Source organism: Melanostigma gelatinosum (assembly GCF_949748355.1).
Source record: "Melanostigma gelatinosum genome assembly, chromosome: 14".
In the NCBI taxonomy this organism is placed as follows: domain Eukaryota; kingdom Metazoa; phylum Chordata; class Actinopteri; order Perciformes; family Zoarcidae; genus Melanostigma; species Melanostigma gelatinosum.
This window is the reverse complement of record NC_136647.1, coordinates 6,920,845-6,933,516: the sequence shown is the minus strand read 5'-3', so window position 1 is coordinate 6,933,516 and position 12,672 is coordinate 6,920,845. Positions and strand designations below refer to the sequence as shown.

The 12,672-nt window shown below is 41.7% G+C and overlaps 1 protein-coding gene across 1 annotated transcript; it reads left to right on the top strand.

Moving 5' to 3' along the window:
• Positions 1-7,567: 7,567 nt before the first annotated feature.
• Positions 7,568-9,228, top strand: LOC306788396 (uncharacterized protein C11orf87-like). The gene is made up of 2 exons (XM_079283922.1): positions 7,568-7,866; positions 8,284-9,228. The coding sequence occupies exon 2, from the start codon at positions 8,383-8,385 to the stop codon at positions 8,812-8,814; it is 432 nt and encodes a 143-aa protein (XP_079140048.1). The 5' UTR covers positions 7,568-7,866; positions 8,284-8,382; the 3' UTR covers positions 8,815-9,228.
• The last annotated feature ends 3,444 nt before the right edge of the window (positions 9,229-12,672 follow it).

The following is a 12,672-nucleotide window of genomic DNA, read 5'->3' as shown; positions in this document are numbered from 1 at the left end:
ATATTTAGCGTGGGCATCACATGTAACAAAATCAAAGACAGACAAAAGGAACTACCTAATTATATAAATAAGTAGAAAATGAAATAGCACACAATAAAGAAATTACATAAAAATCAACGAGATCAATAAATTGTGGAAATATTAAATATTTGTGCAATATATGTGCAAAATAAGTCCAATAATGCAACTGGAAATCTTAATAATCGAAATAAAATATACTTGCATGTGAGATGCACCTATAAGTATCCTCCAGTAATTACAATAAATAACCAAAAATGGAATTTGTAAACAGTAAGACATTAATGCAATGGTACAGACTGCAAAGGGTAATGATTAATGTAAAAGGTTGTTTTATACATGAGGTTGGTGGATATGATTCTATATATAGTGCATACATCGTGCTTAGATTCATATTTGATAGATATCTACATGTTAAAAATGTAAACTATAAAATATATAATTTACTGGTACAGTGGCTGTTTATTGAATATTGTTCCTGACACTTTTAATGTAGTCTACATATGGATTTGTAAGTATTAATTAAAGATAGACATAGCATTTTACTTTGTTACAAATTCCAACAACTACGATTTGACCAAAGATTTAAAATGCACAGAAATACCTTCAGTTGAGCAGCTTAAACAAACACACTCTCCGTGCACACAAAGACATTCAACCCCAGTCACTCTCCACAGTCCCTCAAAGAAGCTCAAAGCCCCGGGCTGCATGCATGAGTACATGCCTGTCAAACGTATTTCAGCCTGAGCTGCTCACTTAAATCGATTTATCATTTAAGGCATGTGTCTCTCTGGTGGAATCACATGGTGTGTGGTTATAAAATGCACAGGGGCTTGAATATGACACACTATTAGCATAGGAATGCCTGATGTGCTATTTTTGACCTTTGTGTCAATTAGGGGTACTTGGCATACCACATGACTCCACCATGCAGCTTCTTGATGGTAATACATAATTAACATGAGTGGAAGAAAGCTGGAAAACATACTTCTTAAAGGATGCTGGCAGATCATTCATTTGTAGATCTATTCGATAGAAACAAAAGCCAACTCATGTTAGGGAAAATTGGCCTCAAGTTGACTGCAGAACATCCATCCTTTCCATTGTGTTGTATAATTTATTTCACTATGCCCTGGGAGATGAGGGACAAACTGAAATGTGATGACATCAGCACGACCATGAAAATACTTCATTGTCAACAGAAAAAAAAATGGCCGATGTTGGAAAGACAAATTGGATCGCAGGGCAAAGCATGGAGTGAAATAGAGAGTCAGCTATGTTACCAGTGCAATGCAATGGTGTAAGAGGCCATAACGTATCCTGTCACGACATGAGCAACATGCTAGGAGGAAGCTTCAGGCTGCTGTTAATATAATTGATAGTGGAGGGTGAGATAGAGCAAGAGTGGGAGATATGTGCTGCAGCTTAACAAACACTAAAGCCGCAGGCTCAAGACAACAAGAGAGGAACGTCAACAGCAGAACAAACAGGAAATGTCACACAACATCATTGACTATTAAAACAGGGAAGAGGACAGTCAGAGGACAAAACCTTCCAGAATGAGTGTGTCTTTAACGTGCCACAGTAACAGCAGCAGATCCTGAGGATGGTGATAGTTGCTGGCTCCATCTCAGTCTGTCCTACACTTGGGTCAAGAGCACCAGATCCCTCCTACTGGCCAGACTGCCCCCCCCCCCCCCCCTGCACAAATGAAGTAATTCAAGGGCACATATCCAGAATCCGAATAAGGTTAATTTCCAAGTAAGATTTCAGATACAGGGCAATTGCCTTGGTGTTTTGCTTCATAATAGTCAACATGTAAAATAACGTTGTATTTATATATCAAAATATCTCCCTTTTCTACAGATAATGGCAGATTTCATGGAGAGAAAAAGTTCACACAAATTAATAATTCATGACTTTACATTTGAATGCAGAAATTACTGAGTGTTGTCTGGGTGATTGTCTGCAATACCGTCCCTCCAGGTCCTTGAGGTAGGCAGGAAAGTTTGTGTATATCCCTCCCCCTCAGACACATCAGACTATTGAGTCACTCACCACGCACGACCAAAACCTCTCACCACAAACACAGCACTTGAGTGCACATATTCTCCATACAATATTCTGTGATTTTTTTTGCAGATTCCTGCACAAACCTGTACAGCTTTCATTTTAAAAACAGAGATATTTTTCCTTTTATATGTATGTTCTTGACTATTTGCATTACTTGTATCTTTAACTGTCTCTTAATATGCCAACAGATAGCAGAAAATGCAAGGATACACAGTACATAGAAAATTTAAATAAACGCAGGAGCCCGCAATAGAAATATCAGACCAGACGAAGCAGTCGAGCGATAACACCAGCAATATAAGGAAGAGGGCAAAGATGCATGTCCCTGACATGGTCCCGAGAGGAGGATTCCTAAATATACTGTTGACCACCTTGTTGCCACCATGTCCTCAAAACAATAAATATCTAAATGGCAGATTACCATGAGATTTACTGAGCAAAGCCTGCTCCCTCATTGATGACCTTTTGGGTTTTAGACCGGCTCTGTTGTGCCATACAGAGGGGCAACGTTTATACATTTTCTTTTGGGGATATAACGTTTCTTATCCCCGGTACACATGCAAGAAAAATGGAGGGGTCATGAAGAGAAATGCTGCATGAGACATTTGAGCGTTCGTCATTCCACCATTTATTTCCATGTTCGTAGTTGTCACAAAGGGATGGAGTCTTTCACCCACACTCATATACCCATGCATCCACCTACTCGCCCTCACACTCACTCGGAGGGGTAAATTAAAGTGTTCTCTCCAGCTGAGCTGCGTGTCTGTGGATTGTGGGAGGAAAATGAAAGCGCCGGGAGGATTTCCCACGCAGACACAGAGAGAGAACATGCAAACCACACACACGGAGAGGATCAGTTGCTTAGGAACAGAATTGTTCATCAACTGAGGGTGTGATCACTTCTGAGCAAAGTGTGGGTTTAATCATGTGAACTTGTGTGTAAATGCGAGCAGGGCTCTGATGATGCTCATAGTGCCTGGAGGTGGGTGGAAAAGGTGAGCTGCTGCTGATGTACCATCCACAGGAGGAAGAAAAGATCGATATAACAATGGCAGTGAACAAACTGTGAAGAACAGGATGTTTATAGAAGTTATATATTTATATGTATATGAAATCTAATGTTTTTCAGTGTGAAACTATGGAAATGAACCCTTTAATGGTGCAAAGTCTTCTGATTATAAATATAATATTCAATTGTTTGAGATGTTGTCAATGAAAATGCGGTTGCTAATCAGATCAATCCAGGGTACTTTGAGGTACTTGTAGGCTACTTTACTTTTCCATTTATTCCATAGTATTTCCATTTTCTGATACTCTATATTTATAGAGAATATAGGAAAGTGTTGTGCTTTCATACTCCACTAAATTCATATTCAAAATGTTCGTTGCTTTGCAAATGTAAAAAAATGAACGAATAAATGATTGTATTATTACCAGTTAAACTACCCGGTAGTGCGTTGTGGAGCTGCACGAGAACTGTGTGAAGAGTGTTGTGGTAAAGGTGTCGAGAAATGTGTGTGACCAATTAGATGTAGAGACCTCCGGCATAGAGAAGAGTTCAATCATCACCTCACAGAGACAGTGACAACAAGAATTCATGTTGAAGAGTTATTCGTGGCTGTTTCATTTCTCCTGTCCATACTGTGACAAGACTCCTTGTTAGAATGACTCCAATGTTTTCCAGCTAGACATGTTTCAAATGGAGTTAAAATATCTGTGTATTCAACAGGCAGGTGTCCTGGTCACGTTGTGGCTAAAGCAACGACCACGGTTCAATTCATGTCATTTCCCTTCCTCTCCTTTTCTCTACCCCTGCTGTCACCATCGAACAGAGCCATTTACAAGAGGAACAAAGCAGGGGGGATGTCTGTCTTCATTTAGAAGGCAGAAATGTGAAATCCTCAAATTATAAATCCACACACTTTGTCACACGCTAGCGCTCGGTGACAGGGTCATCATTAAGAAAACAAAGAAAAACCAGTTTCTGGAGAGACATTTCCTCTCGCCGTGCCTCATTCAGTCTTTCCTGAAGTCATTTCTGTTGGGCACAAAATGAAAGTTGGCCTGTGTGTGTGTGTGTGTGTGTGTGTATGAGTGCATACATGATAAAACTGGATTTTGTGCAGTTCATTAGAAATTCTGCTGACAAGAGACTAGGGAAAGCAATGGTGTGTACGTGGAGGAAATATCAAGAGGATTGCTGCTGCACTGGAGATGGCCTGCAGCTTTAAAGATATCAGTTCCCTCATATGAAGATGCACAACGTCACACACACACACACACACACTGAACGGACAGCAGCGTGTACATCAATATATGCTTAGCATTCAGACCCACAAAGCTTTCTCATTACAGTTAATAATCCTGATTAACACAAGCTGCAGTCAGAGTGGCCTGGCACTGGAAGAGAATAGAGTGGCTCAATAATAGGCAGATACATAATGCGTCATTAGGAAAGAGAGGACTGTGGTAACAGTTGTAGTTTATAGCGAAACTGACAGCGGTGGAAAGTAACTCAGGACATTTACTCGAGGACTTTATACTTCTAATCAACAATGCAGAGGGAAATTGTGTACTTTTTACTCCACTATAACTTTAGTTACTAGCGCAGTGAGATTCATAATACAGAATATATTCAACAAATGATGATGTATTATTATAGATTAAAGATAAAATAAGACTTACCTGGGGAAAATTAACAAGATACCAGCAGTATATAAAGTACCGGTCGTCCACCTTTATCAGCTGCAATATTAAAAAGATGAACACATTAATCAATTAGTTATTCAGTTATTCAGTCAGTTATTATAATTCAATAATATCATATTATTCTGAAATTGGGCCATTCTGCATAATGAGTACTTTTCCTTTTGGCACGTTACGTATATTTTAATGTTAGTAATACTTTTGCATTTCTCATTAAGTACATTTTTGAATGCGAGACTTTTACTTGTAACTACTTGTACATCATGGTATTGCTACTTTTACTGAAGTAAAAGATCTTCACTGCTGGATAATTAAAATCTTTATAGAGATCCAGAAATCATTTACAGCTGCTATAATAAAAACATTTCTAAGTGGAACAAACCCACAGAGAAGTATTCCTGCAGCTCTACAGTGTTTCAACATCTTTCAGCTCAACTTCACCGTTGTGGGTCACTTTCTCATCGACCTTGTTTCCAGCCTCAGCAGGCAGCGAAAAGAGCACAGAAAAAAACCAACTACTGTTCTGTGTGCAGAGGTGTGAAATTGGACAGCAGGGTTTAAACTTCTCTCTCAAGCCCTTTTTTTTCATTCCTCACACAACTACTTTGTCACGTTTTGTGTGCACAACTAGCGGGCAACACCACAAGGGCCTTCAAGGACAGTCTGTCTGAATGTGTACACCATTATCTCCATTTGTACGATTAATCATGGACTACAAAGATACTGTTAAACACTTTGTGCGACCTAATCTGTTTGAAGAGGCCTTGGCTCTTTCTACACTGCTACTCCAGGGTTTCCTGCCACAGCCGCAAAGACGGTCAGGTGGTCTAATGTGGGTCAGTTTGACCTGGAAAACTGCAGCGGACCTGTATGAATGTTAAAATAAGTGAAATAATCACTCTCCATTTAACAGCCCTAAAACATATGCCAGGTTTTGAATAGCTGTATAAATCTTTCAGTATGCACTCATCTTCAGTGAGTTCATCATCCAGGGACCCTCTCTTCCTCCGAGGCCATTCATTTTTCATGGAGCCCCGCTGCTGATGGAGCATGCCCACAAGTAGGACAGGGAAATTACTGTGAGAATCCTAAACGCTTCGTGGTTCCAATATATTTTTAAAAACACAGACTTTTAGCTGATTGAATGTTCCTCTTTGCTTGTATCTGTTATTAATACACAGTGTTTGCATTATGCATGATGCAGCCCTCCACTAGACATCATTTAAACAACAGATGAGCCACTGCAGTATAATATAAATATATAAATATAAATTCAAGACTTAAAGCAAACTCATCATAACTAATGAATAATAACATCTGGACTAGAAAAAGCAACAATTGCATGACACATAAATCAACAACAATTTTCATATTTATCAAACACAATCATGTCATGCAGTATCTTGTATGTGTCGAGGTGGAAAGTGAGGCGGTGGATGAGCGTGTGGTGGTGTCTGAGTTCTCACTATTGGTTTTGTTAAAGGGCCAGTGTGTAGCATTTCAGGGGATCTATAAACAGAAATTGAATATAACATTCATAACTATGTTTTCATTTGTGTATAAGCACCTACAGTTAAGAATTAAGAAATTGAAAAAGCTTAGAACGGGTATCTAGAGCGGGTTCTCTTCACAGAATCCGTCGTGTTGCACCGGCATGTTTCTACGGTAGCCCAGAATGGACAAACCAAACACTGGCTTCCACAGTCTTTCCCGCACTTTAACCATGCTGTCGTTGCCATGCACAGGTATTACAGGGTTTTGCAGAATTGTTCGATATCGACGTTCGTGTCTGGCGATAGAGTTGATGATTTGGTGGTGGTCAGTGTCTTCTTCTGTGTGCTGTGGCAGCAGCTGACACCAACAGAATCGACAAACATCAACATCAGGAAGGCTGGCTCTGATCTGCGGGTGGGAGATGCAGCTTGCAGAGCATCACTGACAATACCTCGCACTTCCGCATGCCTTTGTGGATGACTGACATCCTCACAGTGGCCCCAAGACTGAAATATCTCATACATTGTTTGATTGATTGAAATTTGCTCCAGGCCTGTTCCCATAGGATGAATGCCAATGAGTTTGGCGAAACCTTATTGGATGTTCTATGCAAGGGGCTACGTTTTTGGGATTGTGTTGTTTCAGGTACAATAAGTTAGTTAATTTGTAGGCGATTGATTCGTACCTGATTTATCCGCAAGCTATATAGTTGAGAGAATATTGAAGATCCAAGACAAAAGTGACGCAATGGCAGGAGAACAAAAATTGCAATTACAAATCTGTCTGCGAAATTGGGACTGGTTGCTCTAGGCTGAAATTAACAGCATATCAAACTGGTGTTAAAGCAATTTTCAGATCTAAAGTTGTGAAACGTATCAACTTTACCTGATTCTGTGAAAACCTAATAACTGGCACAATCCTATACATAGTTTGGTACAATTGAATGCATGACCACTGGACATTATTCAAACCCCCCTCATAATAAGGCTTAAACGCTTCCATGCATGCAGCATTTGACTGGCCACACCCTTAGGAATGCCGGTGGTTACCGATCAGGGTCCAATATTAAAACGAATTTACATTATTCATTGTTTGATGAAAGTATGAAGTGAAAACGCATTTATCAATATCGTGATTGGAGGGGAACAAAATCACTCAGGTGTTGGCACTACATGGACTACATTTGAATAGAAAAAAACAAAGCCCCGCCAGCTGACTATACGGGACCTTTAATGCAGCTGCAGCTTTTCATTCAGATGCTGAGTGGAGCAGCGGATGGTCGGAGGAGGGGACGTTTTTCTGGGTAAAAACCAGACCACAGGTCTTTTCGCGTTTTAAAAAAAAACGCACTTTGATGCATACTGAGGGATTTTCCCCGATACTCACACTATTTAGCAGGAGCAGTGCTTTCCCGGTTGCACACTGAGCGGATTGCGGAAATCAAAGCGTCCTGAGTGATCGGAGCTCAGCAGCAGCATCTCATTGCATGAAATGCGTCACCGTGATCCTGTTCTCCCATTTACACACATCGGCTCTCCACTCACGGACTGTGCCTCGTACTGACAATTTTATCAGGTAAGATTTCCCGTCCTTTACATGTATAGATGCAACATTATCCTCTGACATTGGTGTCCTAAAAAGGCAGCTTGGTGGAGTGCATGAAATAATGGCTTCTGTTTGGCTACATCTTGTAGGCCTACACATTACAATAGATGATGTATTGTCTCAACTTCCACCCCGTGTTATATTCATTGCAACGTCTTTTTCTCCCGCAATGATCATGAGCATGAGCTCTAAAAGCTGGCAGGTTTTATCTAACATTGTGATTTAGTGTCAAATGATGCGCACCGACCATGTCAATTGTTTGAGATTGGTTTTACTGATCCAGCTGGACTAGTTAATGAGTAGCATATGTGGGCGGGTTTCTGATTGATAGGGTAGTCTCCTCTGGTGCTGGATGAGCGCATCTCATGTGTCTTCTTTTCGGTGCAGGTAACCACATGCGCGGGCCGGTGTCACCGCGCTGAGCCCGGAGAGCAAGAAGGGTAGTGGGGTCAGAGAGACAAGAGTGACCGGGAAAAGGTGGACCGGATGACAGCCAGAACCACTGAAGCCTCCGGACTGTCGGTGCCGTTGCACCGCTGTCACGGGGTTGTCCAGGCCCACAACGCCACCTGTGCGGAGCAGCTCAGCTTTTTTCCGCCGTTCTCCTCCACCCTCGCGCTCCTTGTGCTGGTGGCCGTGCTCGTGGGGATCGTCCTCATTTCCCTGGCAACGTCCCATTTCCACAAGAGGAAGCTTCGGAAGAGGAAGATCCTGCGCGCTCAGGAGGAATACGAGCGCGACAGTCGCAGCCCCGCGCGCGGCGCCGGAGCGAGTGGGGAGCCCGCCAGGTCGTGCGTCATCGTCCGACCGGTGAGATGCGAGGCGCCCCTCTCGTGCCAGGACGCAGAGCTTGGGGACGCCGCCGAAGCGGTGGAGGGCGAACGTGCGCTGCACGAGGCGGTTCCTCTTGACTGTTAACTTAGTGCAACTTCAGGGAATGAGACTGTGGAATGAACAGGAATAGCAATAAGGCACAAAGAACTCCCACACCCATCTCTGTTGATTAGATTACTTAGAAACAGTAATGCAGAAGCAGAATAGTCGGCCTAGAGGTAATACAGTGGCACGTAGGATAGCTATGTGGCCACACATCTTCCTAGTTCACTATTTAGCCAACCGGTAATTCCTAATGGGACTGTATAAAGTATTTGCCTGCTTTGACTTTTGGACCTCTTCCTCTTTCCCAGCCTAAAACGTTGTTTAAACCTCAGAGATGTTTGAACTTTAAATCCTCCCTGAGATGTGACACACGGTTAAATTATTTAGAGTTTGGTGACACAACACAGACCACATTGGCTCGCTGATCTTCCCTGGCATGTCTCTCTGACACACTACCAGTATGTAGTGCGACTATAATGGATGTTGTGGTGCTGTTAGGCAGTGCAAATCTGCATATAGGCTGTAGACTATGGCTTATTTGTTTGGTCGTATTTCCTTCAATTAAGTGACTTAGCATATTTGCCGAAAGTACTGTCCTCCAATGTCTGTTAGACATCTGTAGGTATAGCTCTAGTTAGCCTCACAGGCTGCAAGATTCTTTGCTGTAGTAATGTTTTAGCGCTAATACAGTATTTTCATTTTTTGAGTATTTAGGCTACAATGTATTCTCTGACATGTAATAAATTGAGAATCCTTCCAACAGAGGGTTTCGGTTTAAGCCCGTCTATTTATTTTTTATGCTTCATGTTGTATGGTGGGTCTAAGAGAAATTCGGTGTCATTTATTATATGAATTCACTGTAAATGTATGTCATTATGAGAGCTGGAATGTTTTACAGTGTCATCATCTTTCTGGAGTTCATATAATCTGCCTTATCAAAAGGAAATATGTATTCTAAGTTTATAAATAAATACTTACGTTATGTTAAGCCTTCGAATGTGTCAGTAACCCGAAACACTTACACCATTATCTAAGAAACGTGAATGCTTCTACGCAGCTGGCTATATCAAATTGAGTGGTAAAAATGTACCCAATATAATACTCCATTAGATATATGGAAATGTTTCCATTGATTTTCCTTACATAACCTAATTTACTAGACAAATGACCTTCCTAAGGGACATCCATATAATTTGCATAGTGTCTCCTGCATGAGGACCACTTTACCAAAGAATCACTGCTTACCCAATTTATACGCCAAATAGGACCGTTTAAACTACATACAGGCCGACTGTAGAACCACGTCTATCGAATACAGATTCAGATCCACTGCATATAGAACATGCACCCTTAATCTTAACATCTCCCACGTGATGGCACCACAGCCTGTCTTGTTGGAGGTCAGTAAGTGAATCAGCATCAGTCAGTGTGTTGGCCAGGTACCAGGACACCATGTTCCTAATTTTCCCCAACAAGTGAAAAGGCCTGGGGATATGAAGCAGTCTTTGGAAAGGCTCCAGCCCTGAAAGATGCAATGACAGACTGCCCGTTTATCTTTACTCTTGGCGTAAGTGCAACAAAATGAAACCATTTATCTTCGCAGGGAAATTGGAAGTAAGTCAACGAAGGATGACCAATGCATTCTACATTCAAACGTATGTTTTATTCGGAACAATTATAGGTTAGGATCCGTAACATCTTAAGTGTTTTCACTGAATAAATAAATGAATTAAGAGATTTGAGTGGTACAGCACTCTGTGATAATGAGACATGGACTCCTTGTAAATTATGTAATTCAAAGCAAGTGAGACCAGGTACAGTATGCAGTCATCACCAGATATAATTATTATTATATTTTGGTATTCCAACCATCCGGAAATACGCATCTCATCATATGAGCTGGCTGTGAGACACTTTTCCATCTGCTAAAGGTGGAGTTTGATGATGTGGTCAGGGAGCTCAGTAGCTATGGATGGAAGGAAGCCAGTGGTCAGGAATGTATAAGATTCGAGGGGTAGGGATGGATTGAGGTCATAGGCTAGGAATGGATGAAGGAATGGAAAGAGGTTAGTGGTGGAGGGTCACTAGGAAATGATGAAGGTTAGTGGCTAGGAATCAATGGTCCATGACTGTGAATGGATGGGAGGTCAGCAGCTGGGAATGAATGGGGGTCAGTGGTGATCAGTTGCTGGGATGGATTGAGGTGAGTGCTTAGGAATCACTGAAGGTTGGTGGCTAGAGTCAGTAAAGGTCCGTAAAGGCTAGGAATGATGAAGATCAGAGGTAAGTGGTTGTGAATGGACAAGATGACAGAGGTCATTAGTGGAGGAAAGATGAACTAGGACAGCAGTTATTTATTGTCACACATAAATCTGCATTAGAAAAAAGAGAAACAAAGGTGCAGCGACTTTTGTGTGACTTAAGCTTGCTTTGGGAATAGCCTAGTTATTGTGTGTAGCCTCATTTAGAATTAATGAGGCCAGTTCAGGGTTTTGTTGTCCCACGGGGTTCTGCAAGGGACGTTGGTTGGCCAGTGAGTGGATTAGGTCCCCTGAGGCCGTTTATGACAGTATTGTTATGGCTGTGTGTAATGTGGTTGTCGCCTCAGGCCACTGGTATTCAGTTAGTACAATTTATAAGCAGTGTGAGTATTTGTGATCCCAAGTGAATAAAGGCCTGGTTTTAAAAAGTGCGATATAAAGAATGCATTACTTACTTATCTTAACTTGTATTTATTGGCCCACCAGGTCTTTCCCTTAGACTAAGGCTTAGAGCCATTATTGGTGAGGGTTGGTGTTGAATTTATTGGCTATAACTTGGTTTTTGAGACATGGTTCGGACTCTCTCAATTCTAAAATCATTTTTGAATGACATCGGTTGAACACGCACTGTATTCACTTTGTATCTGCTTTCCTTTGAATGTGTTTTTTCAGTCCTCCAGACAACTATTGATTTCCTTTCGTTTATGGGAAGTATGAAGATCAACTTGCAGACACTTTATTTGTGTCGGCAATCCTTGTTACACTCAAACGTGTTCTTCTTGCTGGCTTTGGTCAATGCTAAAAAATATCCAGTATGAGTTTTGTAGACAGTGAAACTCTAAATTATTACTGCAGGAACAGGCAGATTTCTGCACAGCAGGCGTTGAACAAGAGGCTGTGTGAGGCTTGCAGATTTGGGCAACGGTACAACTCAACTCAGGTTCTTCCTACAAGGTCTGGCAAGAAAAGTATACTGGGTGCACTAATTAATGAGTTTCCGGTTGCACTCAATATAGAACTAACGCCCTGCCAGCAGCCTGCCAACCTGCATACTGTGGCTCATCAGACTCCAAAGGCCCACACTAACAAAAACAACACGGTTGAATACAAAATATTTCAGAAGGCAGGGGGGGGTGAGTCAGGCTTGCATTCAGTTACAGCTCACTCATACTGATGAGACTTTGTCCTCGACTTTACAGCCCACTCCGATGATTCCTCTGAGCTGCATTAGCAGATTGGTTCTGCGCTCTAAATCTCAACTCACAGCGATGATAAATGACAATTCACTGTCAGGAAGAGAGGACACCGCTGCTCCTATTGTCACCCATGCTGTCAGGGCTCGAGGTGGATGATTTGTCACCGCCAGTGTCTGTTTAAATGTGCCTTCACTGCAGGTTCAAGCTGTGGCTGCGAAAGTACAGTGCCAGGAACTTAGAAGAGTACATCCACTACTGCTCTGTAGTCCAGAGACGGAATGTAGCTTCTTGTTGGAGCTTTTCAACATGATCCTGAGTTTGTCTATCCCATACATACACAGCTTTTCTGCCTTCATACTGTCATGCATATAGACCTAGTTTAGACTTGAATCATTACTGAAACAGCTAATTAAAAAGATGCAGCAGTTTTTAGGGAACAT